At 43.4% G+C, this 20,469-nt stretch overlaps 1 protein-coding gene and 1 long non-coding RNA gene across 6 annotated transcripts; one reads left to right on the top strand and one right to left on the bottom strand.

The window, feature by feature from the left end:
- Positions 1-2,955: 2,955 nt before the first annotated feature.
- OSER1 (oxidative stress responsive serine rich 1) lies at positions 2,956-13,400 on the bottom strand. 3 transcript variants are annotated; one of them, XM_055437608.2, is made up of 5 exons: positions 13,265-13,400; positions 12,115-12,260; positions 9,479-9,595; positions 6,089-6,202; positions 2,956-3,778 (listed from the first exon to the last, which is right to left on the bottom strand). In XM_055437608.2, exons 2-5 carry the CDS (start codon positions 12,129-12,131, stop codon positions 3,094-3,096), a joined length of 933 nt encoding a protein of 310 aa, XP_055293583.2. In that variant the 5' UTR covers positions 12,132-12,260; positions 13,265-13,400; the 3' UTR covers positions 2,956-3,093. The 3 variants fall into 3 exon arrangements, with proteins under 3 accessions (XP_055293583.2, XP_055293574.2, XP_055293584.2); XM_055437599.2 differs by lacking the exon at positions 13,265-13,400 and adding an exon at positions 12,438-13,199; XM_055437609.2 differs by lacking the exon at positions 12,115-12,260 and having other exon boundaries at positions 13,265-13,398.
- Positions 13,401-13,544: 144 nt separating this feature from the next.
- LOC129563937 (uncharacterized) lies at positions 13,545-20,217 on the top strand. 3 transcript variants are annotated; one of them, XR_016039110.1, is made up of 3 exons: positions 13,545-15,605; positions 19,554-19,605; positions 19,846-20,217. It is a non-coding gene; the product is annotated as an uncharacterized LOC129563937 (long non-coding RNA). The 3 variants fall into 3 exon arrangements; XR_016039109.1 differs by having other exon boundaries at positions 19,789-20,217; XR_016039108.1 differs by having other exon boundaries at positions 13,545-14,000; positions 14,082-15,605; positions 19,554-20,200.
- The last annotated feature ends 252 nt before the right edge of the window (positions 20,218-20,469 follow it).

Below are 20,469 nucleotides of genomic sequence, written 5' to 3'. Positions count from 1 at the left end.
CAAAACCAAACTCCCAAAGTCTCCTCCCAAATACGCTCCTCCAGCAACCTCCACTGTATGAAAACTTGGGAATCATCCTGAATTTCAGCCCTTCTCTCACACCTTATGTGCACACATGCTGAATTGCTTCAGGCCTTTCTGACTCTTTGAGACCCTACGGACTGAAGTCTGCCAGGCGCTTCTGTCCATGGGATTCTCCAGATAAGAATACTGAAGTGGGTTGCCATGCCCTCCTCCAGGGGATCTTCCTGACTTAGGGGTCAAACCCATGTCTCTTATGTCTCCTGCATTGGCAGGTGGGTTCTTTTCCACTGAACTTCCCTGGTGGCTCAGATGGTAAAGGATCCGCCTGCAATGTGGGAGACCTGAGTTCAATTCTAGGTTGGGAAGATCCCCTGGAGAAGGCAATGGCAACCCACTCCAGTATTCTTGCCTGGAGAACCCCCATGGACAGAGGAGCCTGGCCGGCTACAGACCAGGGGGTCGCAGAGTTGGACATGACTGAGCGACTTTTACTCACTCTTTACCACGAGCACCCCGAGAAGCCCATATCCTATGCAAATCCCTTTAGCTTGACCTTCAAAATAATTCCAGAATAGGTCTTCTCTCCTGCACTGCCAAGCATCTGAGCCACTTGAAACCATTGTCTGATTCACTGCAGTAGCCTCCTGACTGCCTCCTTCCTTTTCCTAGCTCCCCTCTTAGTCTACAGAGCAGCCAGTGCTCTTTATAAAAGACAAGTCTGATGTCTCTCCTGTCCCCCAAACCCCCTAAAAGGCTCCGTCTCCTCACAAACCAAAGCCTTTAAAATGGCCCATGAGGGTCTCCATGATCTGCCCGTGACCCATGCTTCTGTGACCTCGCCTGCTTCAAGGAAAGCTGCCAGGAATGCTCTTCCCCCGAATATCCACATGGCTCACCCTCGTTCTCTTCAGGTCTCAGCTCAAGTGTCACCTCCTCACAGAAGCTTCTCTGACTACCCCAAAAGAAACAGCAACCCCTCCCCCTGCCCTAGCCCTTACTGTCTCCTAATCCTTCTCTCTCCATAGCATTTTCTCCAAGGATATGATGATGTCCTGTGCCCAGGGCCTCGTATAGCATGACTGTTGTCAGCACTCAGTGAAGATCTGTTGAATGAATGTTCAGTGAAGTTAAACGTCAGGATGCTACTTTCCAAAACATCAGAGTAAAAATCCCTCGAACCACAATTTTAATCTATTTTCCAGGATGCACCTGACAAACATTGGTCCCGTTAAGTCGGACTCACAAATGGTCAACTGATCCAATTAGGGACACATATTAAAGCTGGCCCAACTGGGTTTGAGTGATCTTGGACTACCAAGATTCACGTTTAAAGGAAGATTCTGACTGAGATGTGAATCTTACAATTCATTCCTGTAAATCCGGAGTTCCCAAGCTTTTGTCCAAGTGTGGATTTCTCCCAACAGGTTACTCAGCCGTTGGAACTTGGTCCTTTTCAGTTCTGACTCTCCTCCTAACAACTCTGAATAAAAGAAATGGGCATCACTTACCCTTCTCCTTTGACTGTTCTGTTAATATACAGAATTAATAATTGGACCGCTGCTTTGAAAAGCAAACTAAAACCTTAAAAGATTTAACAGACTTAGGAACTATTTTAATTCAAGTAACACGTTCAGCTCAATTTGCTCCACTTCTTTCTAGTAAAAAAGGTAAAGCCAAAACACTAGCTATATAAATTGGGGAGTGGGTGGGGGGAGGGGCCATAGGTGCCTTTATACCCAGAAGTGCTAATGGCCTAGATTCAGTTCAGTTCAGTTGCTCAGTTGTGTCCAACTCTTTGCGACCCCGTGGGTTGCAGCATGCCAGGCTTCCCTGTCCTATCACCAACTCCTGGAGCCTGCTCAAACTCACATCCATTGAATCGGTGATGCCATCCAACCATCTCATCCTCTGTTGTCCCCCTCTCTCCTCCTGCCTTCGATCTTTCCCAGCATCAGGGTCTTTTCCAATGAGTCAATTTTTCATTATCAGGTGACCAAAGTATTGGAGTTTCAGCATCAGTCCTTCCAATGAATATTGGAATATATTCATTGGATATATTCAATTAGAGAAGGGAATGGCAAACTAGTACTCTTGCCTTATATGGCGGCATGTAAAATTCACTTTGGAACCACAAAGAAAAAGAGAGGGTTCTCCCTCCAGTGGAAACTGTGGACACTTTTGTATGAACCTTTGGAGGGAGCTGTGGCCTGGTCGGCCTTTAATTACAGGACATGGCATGGATAAAATTCTCTTTGTGGCCTGCTGGGGTAGGAGGGCAATGCAAAGAGATACTATCCATCCAGAACATTTGAAACTGAGGTATGAGATCTATACTGCAAGTGACTGAAACATGCCATATATACCAAAATGCCAGAGACGGAGCAGATACACGGCAGTGTCAAACATCACACCCCTCTCCCGCAATGAAGCAGCCCACTCCAAGCTGCTTCTCACTTAAGAAACTTTGTGACGTGTCTCAGGGCGAAGAGCACCAGCAGGGCTTTGCTTGGTGACGGTTAATGATTCTCTCAAACAATATAGGGCAGGCCAGCCAGTTTATTTATATTGAATCTAAACCTTAGATCTCTGGCTTAACAACAACATAGGAAACCTTTAAAGACACAATAAATCTTACGTAAATCAGAGATGGTTTAAATCAGTCATGTAACTTCTAATACTGCTGGGCTGGCAACTACAGCATGACAAATGTTCAGTCCAGTTACAAAACCACATTTCATTTTCCTTGGCACCCAAATCTTACACACATCTGAAAAATGCAGTTTTTTCAAAGGCTTTCACCATAAACCCGCTGCTACCAGTCAAGCAATGACCGTTTGTTCATCCCCCAGGGACACTTCTAAATGATCTGCTCACCTTGGTGGGTATGTAAGAACTCAGAAAGTTAAGTTTAAAGAACGAAGATTAACTGACTGAGATGCCAAGAAAAGTTTTTATTGCAAGCACAGTGAGCAGCAGATGTCTTCTCACACAACGTAGCTGCAAGGTCTGCTGTTAACTAACTCTGACAACCCCTCACTGGTTACAGCACAGTTAAGGAGCGTCGTGCTCTCAGGTGTACATCATCTCTGCCATGTGGGACATTTTCTTGGGGATATACAAGTAATACTCCATGTAGCCCGACAGGTCCTCAATGGTCACGTCATCCACGTAGACGCGAGCCTGCTCAGAACAGGAACGGGGAGAGCCAGACAGAGTTCTCGTGTGAAGTGACTGAGAGTAGTCCTCAAGTGTGGATCTTCGTTCTGGGGCCAAGGGAGGGACATTCTGCAGGCCTGAAAAGGAATATACCTCCATGTCATGCCACCTCTTACACTGGCACTCCTTGCCTATGCATGCACATGGCTTGCCCAGGTTTAGCTTGGAAACCGATTGAAAGTCAGAAAGATCATTGGCCTGGAGACTTGCTTGGGAGACTTGGGGAGCATCAGAGGAATCTTCCTCCTTACTCTCTGATGGGAGCCTTGGAACCGAAGTTCTCAAAGGCTCGGCAACCGCCCCTGTGTGATTAGTATCAAGAGACGCTGAGCATTCTCCTGCATTGAACTCTTTAGGGGTTGAAATTCCCAGCCCACTGCTGCCATCAGGGGAGTCAGTCTGGCTTTTGTGCTTGAGCTGGCTGCTGGAAGAAGCTATTGTACTGCAATGTATGAACTTTGGAGGATGAAGGACAGGAGACTTGGAACGGCGGCGACGCTGGGTTCTCACTGCTCCTCGTGAAGACTTCCTTGTAGACCTAAGAGGAAAAAACACACAAGAAGATATTGGGATACAGAATTCTTCTAAAGAGATCTTTTAAGATGGTTGGGAAATTGCCACCTCTCTGGTGAATGAGTGGAAATAAGTTCTCCCCAAAGACGTGTGCCCACCTCCATTGTCAAGCTGCCTGAGTCTGTGCATCTCAAAAACTCCAACACCCCCTTACTACAGGAGAGGTGAAGGGTAGTTTTAAGCCGTGTTTCTCAGACCAAACATTTGATGCAGAAGACCTGCCTGCCCTGTCCCAACCCTTGGCTTAGGAACCTCTGACCAGTGGTTTGGGGAAGCACCTCGCACAGACAACTCAGAAAAACCTCAATGCCTGGCGCCATGCTCTGAACAAGGCAGTTTCAGTACCACCACAGTCGGGGCTAAAGCTACAAAATAGTCACTCGTTCAACAGAATGACAGATTTAGAATTCATTTCTATCACTGGAAACAGCTGAAAAACAGATTTAGACACAAGTTTTCAGATATTGGGAATTACGTAATTTTTATAAAAAACCTTTAATAAGAATTGTGCAGAGAAAAAGGCTCAAAATTGCCAAGCAAATTTGAAGGAAATAATGGGCCGAGCAATTTTCTGAATTGATGCAAGAGAATCTACAAACACAAGAAGCACACACTAAAGCAGGACAACTAATTGGAGAATACAAAAAACAACAGGAACATCTTAAAAGCAGCTAGAGACTAGATGGATTATTTCCAAAAGAAGAAAATTAAGTCTGAAAGTAGGCTCTTCAACAACAACATGGAAGCCAGAAGACAATACCTTCAAGTGCTAAGAGAAAATAACTGTCAACTAGGACCATGATTTCAGGTATATTAAATCAGGTATAACTTTCAAGAAAAAGGATAAAATAAAGACATTTTCAGAGAAACATTCTACATGGACAACTAACAGAGAGCCCCCCTCCCCCGCCTTTTTTAACTAACAGACTTCTTTAGGAAGAAAGTGATCCTATCTGGAAGGTCTGATGCCACAATGGTACATGAGATGAATCTAAACAAACACTCTCTAATTTAAATAAAATGAAGTAGGGTAAATAAAACTGAACTAGTGAGACAAAAAATAAGTGATAGAACTGGAGCAAAACAGTTCTGAGGAGGAAGGCTAAGAGAAAGAAAGTATGTAATTTCCAAACCGATGAGGAAAACTGGTATGGAGAAAAACAAACATATTTCAAACAATTTTTTAAATGGGGAGGAGAGGGAAGGTGGGAATAAAAGAAATAAAAAGCAGGACAAACAGCATAAAAGAGCAGAACAAATCCAAATATATCAATAATCAAAATAAATGTAAGTTAAAAAAAAAGATTATCAGACTGAGTAAAATGAAATAAGCCATACATATTTATATCAGACACACCAAAAATTCTGAAACACAAAATGGTTGAAAATAAAATAGAAAAAGATAACCTAAGCAAATACTAAAAGACAAATGTATTAGTTTTATTAACTCCAGACAAAACAGACTTACGACAAAAGCCATTATGGAGAATTAAGAAGGTCACTAAATAACAGTAAAAGTCTCAATTCCTCAGGAGAAAACATTCTAAACTGGCACGAACCTAGGCTATAAACAAAACAGCTTCAAAACGATAAAGCAAAAACATAGAACTTACAGGGAAAATAAACAAATGTACTCCACTGGGGGAGAATTCAACAAACCCCTCAATAATTATTAGGCCTAGCTAACAACAACAATGGCAAGCCACTCCAGTACTATTGCCTAGAAAATCCCATGGATGGAGGAGCCCGGTAGGCTGCAGTCCGTGGGGTCGCTAAGCACAACTGAGCGACTTCACTTTTTCACTTTCACACATTGGAGAAGGAAATGGCAACCCACTCCAGTGTTCTTGCCTGGAGAATCCCAGGGACGGGGGAGCCTGGTGGGCTTCCGTCTATGGGGTCACACAGAGTCAGACACGACTGAAGTGACTTAGCAGCAGCAGTAGCAGCAACAACAACAACAAAAATTATTTGAAAAAAGATCCTATAAATAAGACACTTAAAAGCTTACTTTAACGGACATTTATAAAACCTAAGAATGATTAGAGGAGAGCCATTCTTCTCAAACACACACAGAACATTTATAAAAACCGACTACGAACCAGGCCACACAGCAAGTCTCAGCAAATTCACAAAGAGAAGAAAGGCTCTTTTTTAATTGGTGCATCTTGGGTTCTGTATCGTAAGACGTTCTCTTTTGAATTCTCAGGAAAGAAAATGCAGTAATACGCTAAGGTGCTGGGATTAAAAACCATCTGCAGTGAGAAGTTCTTACCCATGCCAACTGTCTTTAGATGCACATGCGCTCTTAGGTTTGGTATCCTCTACTGCTGCTCTGACTGAGGCTCTGACACTTGCGCCTTCTCCAACAGACAGAGATGCTATGGACCTGAAGACAAGAACAGAGTTTACTGCTTAGAAAACCACGCAAGAACACACTGCTCTCACCAACCCAAATGCAACTTGTGTTAACACCTTTATTGCCTTTTCAGTTTGCTTTTCTCAAGAATTACTAAGCTTTTACTGTAAACTGTTCTCCAAAACCAAATTTGGAGGATCCCTAAGAGCCCACAGTTTCAAAATCATAAGCCAAAGAATGATTCTTAAGTATAACCAGCAGTGGGATATAAATAGACTGTTTATCTGGGGCAGATCAGGCCTTATGTCCAGGGAGAATGTTAATGACACTGACCACTTATTTTATGTGGGCAAACCAGAGCTGTGGAAACTAAGTTTAGGAGGATGAACTTCAGGAGACTCAATCTAACTTTGGGAGACTCAATCTGAATGAATCCTTTTAAAATAGTATACAACTTATACAAAAATACTGTGATTTTTACAACCAATAATCCTGAAATATTACTCAGTTAAATCTCTGCAGTTTAAAACTACACAAGTAATGTGGGTTCTCAGCAAAGAAGATGAAAAAATTTATAAGAGAAAAGAATCAACTCTAATTTCACAATCCAGAGATCAACATTAACATTTAACATCAAATTCTTCTGGACCTTTTCAATACACACACACACATTCCTGCTATACATGCTGTAGTACTGACAAATATCCTATAGAAAGAGACAGTCTACTAAGTAACAAGATGTGCAGTCACTGAAACATAATTTAAAAGCTGGCAATAACTAAATGTCTAATAACAGAAAATACCATACTATATACAATTAGTGTCGTTCAGTACACAATGGGATATTAGGAATTTATTAAAAATTAAGTGTACAAAAAACTTTTAATGACATGGGAGAATGCTTATAATATTAAGGGCAAACAGCATGGATGAATACCTGTACATATATTATGATTTCAACTGTGTAAAAACAGTGATATTACAGATGATTTAGATACTAACGGTGGTAATGGTAAGTTGTGATTTTTACTTTTTTATCCATTTTACGATTTATACATAATAAGCATGTATTATGCTAAATATATATATATAGTCTGAAAAAAACTATATTGTTTTGCAATTAAATATAGAGTCTATCCTGATAAGACAAATACCATTAGGAACCAAAACCTGTTCAACAGGATCATGCTAAATTCCTTGGCAAGGCTTGGTTAGTTTATGAGTCAGTACCTCACATGTTCCATTTGTAAATCAGCAACAATTAGAAACAACCAACCAGAACTGTATTTTGACACACTCTACAAGTCTTATTCTGCTTAGTCACAGTAATGACTCACCCCTGTACTCTTACTTGGTTTTCTCAAACGTTCTCCACTGCTCCTTCTCTTTATAATTTTACATACAGTAGACTGCAAGCTACGAACACATAATACCGGACCATAAACTGTACAGAGTATTTTGAAAGATTTTATATTCCAAGTAATTTTTAGGGGCACAGATACAGTTTAATTTTATGTTCCAATGAAAATACCAGGAAAGAAGTCTGTGCATCAAGAGTTGAGTAAATTTATACACTAAGGGATTTACATATACCTGTGTACCTGGAGAAGGAAATGGCAACCCACTCCAGTGTTCTTGCCTGGAGAATCCCAGGGACGGGGGAGCCTGGTGGGCTTCCGTCTATGGGGTCACACAGAGTCGGACACGACTGAAGTGACTTTGCAGCAGCAGCAGTGTATTTTTAAGGATTTTCCTGATTAAAAAATTGCATGTCTATACCAGAAACCACAGCATATTACACTATGAATAGACTCTGGAACTATGTGTTTCTCTGCTTTGTTTCTGCTTCCCAAAATAGCAAGTACTAATCAATTCTAATGGCAAGATGACCATACTGGAAAAATCACTTGGAGAAGATACTTATTTGCAGTATCATGGAAACGAATGTCAGCACCTGTAACAGCTACTGTGCAAATCTATGAGTATAAATTTTCTCATTTGGTAGGCCAGAAACAGTATCAGCTGTAACAACTAACATCTATTTAATTTTACTATGCGCCAGGTACTGAATGTGTTTCTTCATGTTGTCTTCAACATGTGAAAAGGAATGGTTAAGAGCAGAGGTTCTGGAGAAAAATCACCTGGGTTCAAATTCTGGCTCTACCACGTTTTACCAATGTGACCTTTTACGAGACAATTCATCTGGAGCGCCTCTGTAAACTATATAGCATACTCTGTACTGTCTATCTTCTAAGTTGGTAGTGAGGATTAGATGATGTGTACAGAGTACTTCGGAGAAGGAAATGGCAACCCACTCCAGTACTCTTGCCTGGAAAATTCCATGGATGGAGGGGCCTGATAGGCTGCAATCCATGGGGTCACGCAGTCCATGGGGTCGCAAAGAGTTGGACACGACTGAGCGACTTCACTTTCTTTCTACAGTTCCTTTTGGAGAAGGAAATGGCAACCCACTCCAGTGTTCTTGCCTGGAGAATACCATGGACAGAGGGGCCTGGTGGGCTACAGTCTATGGGGTCGCAAAAAGTCGGACACAACTAAGCAACTAACACACACACACAGAGTACTTCAGTCAGTGTTGAGGGCACAGGAAAATGAGTAATAAATTTTAACAGTCATTATTGCTCCCTGCTGAGTGTTGGGATTCTGTTCATGAAATGAAATATTGTTATATCCATTAAAATTTAAGATATCTTCTGGCCTGGGGCAAAGAATGGGGATGAAAAGAGTCCTACATAGAACATTTTGCAATGGGTGAAATATTAACATTCAGACAGCAGCTGGTCTGCAGGTGCTCTAATTAGTTTGGCCAAAGGGTCCAAGACTATTGATCTCAGTGACAGAACCCTAATGAATAGAGGTTTCCATAGTGATAGGCTCAGCGATCAGAGCCCATAAAATCGACAATGTCTGCAGAGATTCCTATTGAACCAACTCACTTTCAGTGAAAAATACTGTTATTCCCTAGAGATGTAGGAGGAACTCTCTGATGGGACACTGACTGCTAATGTGTGATTAAAAAGAGGCAGGGAGCAGGGAAAGCAGTACTCTACCAAAGTTAAGGATAATTCCCAACCTTGGAATACAAACGAACAGCTACTTCTCAAAATTTAACAGAAGAGTTTCTTTCATAACAATGTTATACAGAATTTGGTAAAATATCACACTATCAACATTTATACTTCCTACAAATAAAAAGAAACTTTAGAAGAGAAAGAGCTCCCCTGAGGAAATGTCTATTTAAATCTAGTGAACAATTCCCCAATGATATACTTCATATTTAATTACCCTGATGCATCCACTCTTAGTTTCTTGAAAGCAGTTTGTAGACTCTCCTCCTCTCCATCCTTGGCTTCTGATTTCATTGTGAAAGTTTTTACACTACTATGGATATTCCCGTTAATACTAAAAAAAAACAACAAAATAAAAATTAAATGAGCAAAGTAAACACAGGTTAAAATCTGTATTCCTGATACTACCATTGCTTCTTAGTGGGATAAAGTGCAAATTTCTATTTCTAAAAGGAAGTTTCAATGATTAGGAAACTGTAGGTTTTATTTCTTAAGAGGAGACAAATGAAATGATACAGAAAACACATGTTTATTATGATGGTATTTAAACTGTCCAAATACTTGATGCCAACATCCTGTTTCACAGTTTTGGAAATTAGATCACATTAGCTAAAATCTGTGTTTCAGTATACTTTTAAACAGGAAGGGAAATCTCTCCAGTTGTAGAAATCTAGAAACCTACAGAAAAGATGATCATTGCATTGGAACTAAAAGGGAAGAGTTTAGCCTATAAGACTCTGATCTTTAAAATGCTACTCTTAAAAAGTTTACATATGTATATGCAAACATTCACTTCCCTGTGTACTTGAAACTAATACAATATTATAAATCAACTATATATATGCAACAAAAATTTTTAACAAAAAAAACTGCTATTCAGTATTTCTCATCTAACGCTAAACATTTCAGATAAGAATAACTACATGACACATGACAGCATTTTTCTAAAGCAATCCTGACACAGATATCAATATTTATAATCATATTAGTAATCATACAGATAAGTATCAAGCTGTTACCACTGTCAAGGCAGGATTACAAACATGTTTCAATGATACTGACTACTCTACACACTATCTATAAGGCTGATACCTTTGCTTTCTTTAGCTTCTAATACTTTCTTACAAAAATAGATGAACTATACTTGTAACTCAAAATCTTAAAGGTAGCTAAAGAGATAGGAAGTAAAGGAAAAAACTGAAATTGTTCTACAGATACGCCTTTAAATGATCTCCACCTAACCAACTAGCTTGATTAACCAAGGTTCTCCATTTCCCCCACCCTGATTTTTATATTTAAACCAAAAAGGTGGTGGGGGGGGGCAGACCAACCAAAACAAGAGATATAACAGAGAAGTTAATCAATTCACTAACTCTAATCTCTCCGTTTTTACTTTTAGGGTAAAAAATTTCCTGATACCAAATCCGGAATGAAAACAGTTTCTATAAACATATTACTGGAAATCAGAAAGAAAAAAGGAAAACAAAAAAATAATAAAATGAGGAATTTCTTAAGCATTCACTTCACCTTCTCTATTTCTAACCTGCTACCCCTCCCCCCTCCCCACCCCCTGCCCCCCCACGTTGGGCACTCTCCCAGTGAGCAGTGCCTGGATCCTTGGAGCCTCTGATTCTATATCTGCTCATTTCTCAGGGGTGGGTTTGATGTTATTGTGAGACCTCTAATACTCTAAAGGTCAGAGTGTCATAATATGTTTGATAATGTAACCACACAGTACCAGAGACAATTAGGAAGCAAGAAATCAACACTTTGTTTTTTCATGTGTAGAAGGTATTTTATAAAGGCAGACTTCTCTGAGAACACTGAAAACAGTCTCTAAAGAATTTATCTAGTTTTCACCTCAACTTCTTAAAATATGAAATACACTCCCCACATATATTTTGCTAGTTTATTTAACCAGTACATCACTGTGAAAAAACGGCATCAATTCGTTATTTCCCTGGCTACTAATTCAGTTCTAGATTTAGGGGAGGATCCTCTCCCAGATACACAATAACGTCCTACATATATATATACACCTGGGGAGAGGTGTGACCAAAGATCAAATATTCTCTTATTTTTGAAGCTCCACAGCATCTAAAACAGTACTATCTGTAGGCTGTAAACAAATTCCTCCTGCTGGCAGAACTAAAATCAAGTTTTTATTTATTAGTTTTCCTCAATCACTTTATGACCAATCAGCACTGGCCCTCACAGAGGAACATCATCTGAGCCAGTCTCCCCACTCCTCTGGACCACACACAATCCCTCTTCGGGCCTCTCTAGAAATCAGCATACATCACATCTACAAATGCACTGCTGAATTCTATGGGCAGAAATCCATTCCTTACACAAATATTCACAGAATCCCTATGATGTGCTTTTAGCACTAGTCTGGATGCTTAGGCATGTAAGTGTGAACCCAGGACTATGAACCCCATTCCTGCCCTAACACTGTGCTAAGATGTTTTGCGCTCAGATACAGAACTTTTAATTATACAGAGCTAACTTAACGTACTGTAAGCGACCTCGAGATGTTAATGCAAACTCCACTAACATTCTCACTGACACACTAAAAGATACATCATTTACAAACCAAAACAGGCCTGAATAAGACTGGCTACCGACTAAAACTCTAGGAATGAAGTTACATCTAAACTATTTCCAGACTTCGAGCACTTTGATTACTCATCTTTTCCCTCAGTTAAATTAACCCAGAGCAAAGATGAATCTCAGGTATGAACTTAACAGCTAAACAGTAGCCTGTTTGTAATTTTAAAAGGCTTTAACATGCTCCTCCCTCTTCCCATTCACTCAAATCAAGAGCTGCACAACTAACTCCGGGGATCTTACATTTGATTTATCTTCATTAAGTTTGTGGGAGGCGTTCTTGACGATTTTCACTGCACTATCTTCTTGAAATTGAACAATCCCCGCAAAGGTCAAACTTTTAGTTACGTTTAAGTCAAATCACAAGGGGATTCGGAGTTTCCCTTAACCTTTAAAACAAAACAAACACAAAATTCTTCTAAGTTCCTCCATCAAAAGGGCAAATTCCTGATTTTTCTCTGACTTTAAAAGAAGAGTAAGTCTCACAATATTATATGTTGCAGTTTTAACCAAGCCCACTTAACAATCACAAGCCTAGGTCCAAATTTCCTGCACCCTGAAAAGACCTGAGAACGATCAATAAAGGATCCGCGCGTAAGCGTGTCATCACAATGTTAAATAAAGCTTTTAGAAAATTTCCCAGCCCAGCAGGAAGCGTAGAGTCCGGGAAAAGAAAATCCTGTCCAGCAACTCTGGAAGACACAAACAAGACGAAGTTGCAACAATCGGCCCCGGAGACAAAACACGTTCACGTCTCTTTCTACCCACTCAACTTCTACACCCTCGGTGCTAGAGCACAACATTAATTCTTTTCGCCCAGAAACTGGGTCGGTAGTGGTTAAACAAGATGGGGTGGGGAAAGGTCAGGGCCTGGGGGGTTCGGAAAGTGGGGAGCTGTCCGGCGCGCGAACCCGCCCGGGCTCTCCCGCTGCGAAGTTTCCCCTTAAGGATACTCCCCCGGCCAGGATGCGAGGCCTGCGTCGGGCCAAAGGGGTGAGGGATCCAGAAGGAGGCGGGAACAGAGCCGAAGAGGCAGCCGACGAGACTGGGGCTCGGGAACCAGCGGGAAAGGGCGGGAAGGGGCAAAGGGCGGCCGAGGAAGGCGAAAAGGGGAAGCTGTGGACCGGCGGGAGAGGGCGCAGGCGCGGGGCGGGGGCCTCGGCGGCGGGAAGAGGCGAGAGAAGAGCCTCCGGCAGGGCCAGGCCGCAGCGGCCGAGGGGGCGCGCAGAGGCGCAGGCCCGGGCCGGACGGCCCGGCCCAGGCGGCCAGCGCCGGCGGGCGACGCGGCTCGCCGTGCGGCGGGAGGGCCCAGAGGAAGCTGCCCGTGGTCAGGCCGGGCCGGGAGGCCCCGACGCGCTGACGCGGCGCGTCCGCGTCACGTCAGGGTACTCACCTTCTCGCAGCAGGGGCGCTCCGGTGAGCCAGTCCGGTCAGTTTAGAACGTCTCTCCCCGATCGCGGCGCCTGACTGACCCGGATCCAGATCCGCCGAGGGACGACCAGCGCCGCCGAAGTCGCACTGCGCCTGCGTCACCCAGGCACGCGCCCCGCCCCCTCCTCACTCTCCTCCCAGCGCGGGGACTCGGCGACGCGGGAGGGCAGCGGCTGCGCAGGCGCGAGGCGGTGGCCGCGCGTCTCGAAAGCCTGGCGCCAGCCCCTAGCTAAACACGTGCGCCTGACGTCATTTCCTGTTATTCTCTTCACTGGCTCCTCCCTCCACGAAGGGCTCGCTGGGGATGGGCTTGTGGGGCTGGCCCGCTTCTTCCCCTTGGTCAGGTGAGTGAGTGGGCGCGCTTCACCAGCTAGCCGCCTCCACTTCTGCGGGTCTCACGGTGTTTGGTGCCCTACCTGAAATTTACAAGGCTGCGGGATTCCTCGGGGTGAGGCCATGATGGGGGGATCTTCACGGCAATGGACCCCGTCTGAGTGATTGGCGAGAGCCCTCTCGACACCCGAATTGGACTTTCTGCAACATCTCCAGAGCTCCGACGAGAGCCCTCGCCTCCCAAGGATCTTCCAGGGCTGCCGAGAAATCAAGGAGGTATTCGACACGGTCAGAAGCGTGAACGTGACACCGGAATCGGAACTGAAATGCTTTTGCTTTAATATATCCCTGCTGTTTGACTTGAGGCAACTCGCCTTTTCATCTCTGGGCCTGTTTCTCCATTCGGACTATTTCAGCAAATCTCGTTTTTGTTTTTTTTTTCCCAGGCATGGACTCCTTTGAGAATCTGGGGAGAACTGTAGACCATCTCGTCAGAGAGACGCACATGCATACTAAATTTTGCAAAAAGATTTCGACGATTTTTAGGTATCTTGTCTATTTGGGCTTCCTTTGTGGCTCAGCTGGTAAAGAATCTGCCTACAATGCGGGAGACCTGGGTTCAATCCCGGGGTTGGGAAGATCCCCTGGAGAAGGGAAAGGCTACCCACTTAAGTATTCTGGCCTGGAGAATTCCATGCACTGTAGAGTGCATGGGGTCGCAAAGAGTCGGACACGACTGAGCGACTTTCATTTTTTATTTTTGTCTGTTTGTATAACTCATGACAGGCTGAGAAGGGGTGGGCTTCCCTTCAGCTGCCATTCCCTCCAACAGGAGGAGTGGTTCTGCGGAGTTCGCTGTACCTTTCCTCACTCACCGCACCCGTCTGCACCTCTTAGAGCACCTATCAGCGCTGTATGGGAAAAAATTACTTTCCTCATAGAATGGACTAAAGTTGGTCCTGGCCCAACCTTTATGTGAAGTTGTCACCGGAACCAAAACAGAACGCTCACACTCCCCAATACCTTAGCTATAATCACCTAACTAGATAGGCTGCTGAAAATGTATGTTTAACCTACCAACAGCTAGATCTTGGAAGGGCTGACCCATGTACAGGTCACTGGATAGGGTTGTTATAGCAGGCCATATGCGCTGGGTAAAACATTCTAAATCTTGTTAGTAGGAGAGGCTTAGTAACTGACAAAAATCCTGTTAATTGCGAACTTTTAACATCAAGGCTAATAATGGCTGTCCTCCACTATGCAGCAGCCATGCACGTGTTTGCACATTTAATATTCCTGTGGTTTTTGCACATTTTGCAGATGAGTATAACTGGGACTCAGATAACTTGTTCTGTTGCCCATTTTCCTGTGTCATACAGTGCTAGAAAGTTACAAAATAAGGATTGAAATAGTCTCAAAAGCCTGGCCTTCCACTGCTGCCCATCTCTCAACATCTCTTAGAAAAGATTAAGAAACAGGAAGGTATCCCTGGTGGTCTAGTGGTTAGGATTTGGCACTTTCACTGCTATAGCTAGGGTTTAGTCCTTGGTCAGGAAACTGTAATCCCTCTCATTGCCTCATATGGCCAAAATTATTAAAAAAAAAAGAGAGAAACAGGAAAATATGATGCATTTTTTTCCCTCAGTGAATTTCCCAAGTGAATTTCATCATGACCAAAGATGTGTTCTTAAACTGTCATTTGAAAATACTGCTTCAGATAAAACCACACATTCTTGAGGGCAAGGACTGTATCTAGGTGAGTTGAATTCCTAAAGCCTAAGACAGATCCTGGAGGTTAGTAGGTGCTCCATACAGTTTTGATGAATTCTTCATTTTACCTTATTTATACCCATATGGCATTAAAATACTAAAACAAGGTTTTAAATGCTTCGTTTTAGGTAAGCATGTCTCCATCATAACGTTGGATGCTTTCTGAGGATATAGCTCACTTCTCGGGGAGTATTTGAAAGGTGAGAGCCTCTAGGAAATAAAGTCTGTTAACTCATACCTCAGTGATGTGGCCTGAAATTTCAAGTCATTAGATATAGGCCTGACCTAAGGGAACCAGAATCCCAGTCTGCCACTTACATCAGCAACACAGGATCTTTCTAGTCATAGAAAAGGCCCTGAACTTACGTGGAGACTTTATGTTCAGGAAATTGACTTGGTATTAATGCACATAGTAATGCCATCTAATCAGAATCTATGAAATAAAAGTTATTCGCTCAGTCGTGTCCAACTCTGCAACCCTGTGGACTGTGTAGCACACCAGGCTTCTCTGTCCATGGAATTCTCCAGCAAGAGTACTGGAGTGGGTAGCCATTTCCTTCTCCAGGGCATCTTCTCCACCCAGGGATTGAACCTGTGTCTCCTGCATTGCAGACAGATTCTTCACTGTATGAGCCACTAGGGAAGCCCATCAGAAAGCTAAGGCAGCTGTAAAATTCCTTCAGCAGTGTTTTTTCATCTTGTTACATGAATCTTGTAAGTGATTGAATGTGTGGAATGCGTGCTTGTGTGCTCAGTTCCTCAGTGTGTCCAGCTCTTTGCAACCACATGGACTCCAGCCAACCAGGCTCCTCTGTCCGTGGAATTATCCTGGCATGTATACTAGAGTGGGTTGCCATTTCCTTCTCCAGGAAAGTGATTAAATAGAGAGACTTAACTCCATCAAATTATACTGCAGAAACAATTTATATAGGAAGATAACTTTTGATTTAAAATAAAATTTTTTTATTTTAAAATCAAGGCTTTTGATTTTCAAAAAATCAGAAGTTGCATGTGAACAGCAGGGGCAGGGAGAGGAAGTCAACAATAACAATTTGCTTTCTAGTTTGAGCAACTGAATGGGTATTGTTGCCTGTTTCTCTTTTTTTTTTTGGCCACAACACACAGCACAGAATGTGGGATCTTAGTTCCTTGACCAGGAATCAGGTCCACATCCTCTCATCTCTGCATTGAAAGTGGACACACACAATTAAGTGGAAGATCACATCACACTTTAGCTTTTCCTATGTGTCAGAAGACTCATGTTAATTCTCACAATGGTCCTGTGTGATTATCCTTATCATCTTCATTTCATATTCCTTCAGATGAGGAAACCGAAGCCAAGAGAAGCTTAAGTAACTTGTGTGCCTAAGGTCACACAGCTGGTGAGGGGTGGATTTGGAATTTGAACGCTCAGGCTAGAGTCTGCTCTCACGTGGGCTGTGCCGTCCTGTGATATAATACTTCTAAATGATGAGCTCAGTTTAGACACGTTGACCTTGAGAGATTCTGGGGGCAGGCACATGGAGGTGTCCAAGGATCAGGAAGAGACACGGCTCTGAAGTTTAAGTGAGTGATTTGGACTGGAAAGAGATTAGGGAGTCAGCATGCAGGTGGCCCATGAAGCCATAGGGAGGGCAGGCCCCCACCCACCCACCCGCTAGAGAGGTGGGAACTATCAGGAGGAAAGAAACAAGTGGGGCAGGGGGTTACTTCTTGGGGTTCCAGTGGCTAAGATTTCATGGTGGTGGTGGTGGTTTAGACACTAAGTCGTGTCCTACTCTTGTGACCCCATGGACTGCAGCCCACCAGGCTCGGATTCTCCAGGCAAGAACACTGGAGTGGGTTGCCATTCATAGCCAAATTATGTTTTTTAAAAAGGTGGGGGGAACCCTGGGAGGCAAGCAGTAAACATTCCAGTTGTGGGGAAGGTCTCTTTCCTTTGTACGTGAAAACTGACATCAGATCTCTAGGTCACTAGCCAATATTCATTGAGTCCATGTCCTTGAATTTGTCCAGCTCTGGGGCCCCTGACACGGCAGAGTTCTTGGACCCATAGCCCTAAGGACATACCCTGTGTGGTGATGACCCTCCCAGCTCTTTCTTCCCTGAGATCCCACTTAGTGGCCTGTTGGCTTCCTGGACATCTTTTTTTTTTTTTTGCCCCCCACAGCAACTGAAGGGCTTCCAGCTTCTCTGTCTACCCCCTCTCAGCTTTGTCAGCCCAGGGCCCCCCTCCATCTCCAGGACTCCAAAATGAGGTGCCTGGAGTCCCAAGTGACATTTCTCAACTCCAGGCACCACCTCAAGTTAGTTTTTTTTAGCCTTTTATTCATACATTTCTTGCGTCTCTAAATTCTAAGCTTCCAGAGAGCAGGAAGCATGTTTCCTCCTCCAACTTTCCCCCATTCCCACCCCCCCTCCCCCCGCCAGCCTCTATTTCCCCTGCAGGTAGATAGGTTAGATGTCCCTATACCTGGTGCTCCCCTGGCCCTCACACTTCCCCATCGCCGGTGGGATTGCATCATGTGACCGGGGTACCTGGCACAGAGTATGCTACAGAATTTACTGAGTGAGTGAGAGCCCGCCAATAGATCAATCCATCATCCTGCTCAGTAAATAATTATTTGCCTGCTGGCTTTTGAGACCCGTAACTGGGGCTGTTGGCTCCTTTGACAACTTAGTATTAGCCATCAGGGCCCTTCACAACAGTTCCTTGTTTGGGGAAGAATAGGCAAGAGGTCACCCTGCTTATTTAACTTATATGCAGAGTACATCATGAGGAACGCTGGGCTGGAAGAAGCACAAGCTGGAATCAAGATTGCCGGGAGAAATATCAATAACCTCAGATATGCAGATGACACCACCCTTATGGCAGAAAGCAAAGAGAAACTAGAGAACCTCTTAATCAAAGTGAAAGAGGAGAGTGAAAGAGTTGGCTTAAAACTCAGCATTCAGAAAACTAAGATCATGGCATCCGGTCCCATCACTTCATGGCAGATAGATGGGGAAACAGTGGCTGACTTTATTTTTCTAGGCTCCAAAATCACTGCAGATGGTGATTGCAGCCATGAAATTAAAAGACGCTTATTCCTTGGAAGGAAAGTTATGACCAACCTAGATAGCATATTAAAAAGCAGAGATATTACCTTGCCAACAAAGGTCCATCTAGTCAAGGCTATGATTTTTCCAGTGGTCATGTATGGATGTGAGAGTTGGACTATAAAGAAAGCTGAATGTTGAAGAATTGAGACTTTTGAACTGTGGTGCTGGAGAAGACTCTTGGGAGTCCCTTGGACTGCAAGGAGATCCAACCAGTTCATCCTAAGGGAGATCAGTCCTGGGTGTTCATTGGAAGGACTGATATTGAAGCTGAAACTCCAACACTTTGGCCACTTGATGCAAAGAGCTGACTCATTGGAAAAGACTCTGACTTTGGGAAAGATTGAAGGCAGGAGGAGAAGGGGACGACAGAGGATGAGATGGTTGGATGGCATCATTGACTCAATGGACATGGGTTTGGGTGGACTCCAGGAGATGGTGATGGACAGGGAGGCCTGGCGTGCTGCGCGGTTCATGGGGTCGCAAAAAGTCGGACACGACTGAGTGACTGAACTGAGGCAAGAGGTGGAGAAGCGAAGATTAACTGCGCTTTCCTGTCATTCTGCTCTTAGCCCCCAGAGCTGTTATGGTCGTTAGTTGATAGTTGCCTTCCTCGTGTTGACTGAGGGAATGGGAAGGGAAAGGGGGCTTCCGTGCCTTGCTAAGTGACCTCACTATATCCCTCTGCTGACTTAAAAAAATGCACAAAAGGAGAGTTGTGAGTTAAGTTTTGTTTGGAGCAAAATGAGGACCACAGCCCAGGAGACAGCATTTCAGACAGCTCTGAGAAAGGGCTCAAAGAGGCAGGGGAATGTCAGTATATATGTGATTTTGGTGTACGTGCAATCGAGCACATACTTTTTGCAGAAAGTTTCTGATAATCATGAGGAGTAGTTGTCACCATTAAGGATTTTAGTGCTTTTCTAGATTTGAAGAGATACAGGAATTGGGCTCATAAAGTGGGTTCCTCAGTGTCCAAAAGACCTGTTCTGCCAGTTTTCCCAGAGCAGAGTGCCTCATTTCTGCTCTCCACCCTGAACTCCTTTCAGGGGGTGTTGAAAATCAGCAGGAGAAACAGCAGATGATTTAATCCTTGTAGAGGTAAGTGGCAATTTGTACAGCCCTGTGTGCTGGTTCACAGAAAGTCTACTGAGACTCGAGTCCCAGGCTCGATCCTCTAGAGCCTGGAGAGGAGATGGGAGGCTTTTCCTGGTAACCACTGGTCACCAGCAGGGGGAGCCCTAAGATCGTCCCTTCCGTAATTGTGATCAAACCCTTTTACAGAGTGGGTTTTCAAAACTGTTGAAGACAGAGTTGTGAATCACTTGCCTTCTTGCTCAGATTTCCTTCAGCTTTGTCATGGAAACTGAATGATGACATCAGGAAGGTATTAAGGTCAAGAAATAGAATCAAGCAATGAAACTACAGAAGACAAGAGTGTAAATGGTGAGGACCAGAGGGATTATTTATTGAGAAAGATTACTTATTTCCTGGCGTGCTGGTAATTCTTTCTTGATCTCATGTCGATTATAGGAATGTGTTCAGTTTGTGAAGATTCATCAAACTGTGACATAGTATAAATACATTTTTCTGTATATGTATTAAATTTCAATAAATGTTTTTAAAACTAAAAAAAAAATCCTCTTATGTATAACACAAGATATGTATTGGATTAGGGTGACTGTTCTTTTTATCCCTTAATTCTTAACCTTATCTGAGTCACAAGACCCTCTGAAAAAGACTCCTGCTTAAGAACTTCTGCAGCAGCAAAACAGAAAAGGAGCCAAGGATGTAAACAGATAGTTCACCAAAAAAGAAATTCAAATGACAAACATGAAAGATGCTCAGTTTTAATTTCCAAAAGATGAATGCTTATTAAAAGTGCACAGAGACACCAATTTTAACCTTTGGTTGGCAGCAGTCCCAAAGTTTGACTGCACATTGGGTGGGGTTGGAGGTAGGCGG

The sequence above is a fragment of the Moschus berezovskii genome, chromosome 15 (assembly GCF_049115385.1).
Source record: "Moschus berezovskii isolate FMDL1 chromosome 15, NW_MosBer_1.0, whole genome shotgun sequence".
NCBI classification, from domain to species: Eukaryota; Metazoa; Chordata; class Mammalia; order Artiodactyla; family Moschidae; genus Moschus; species Moschus berezovskii.
The sequence above is the reverse complement of the archived record's forward strand: the minus strand, read 5'-3'. Positions and strand labels throughout refer to the sequence as shown.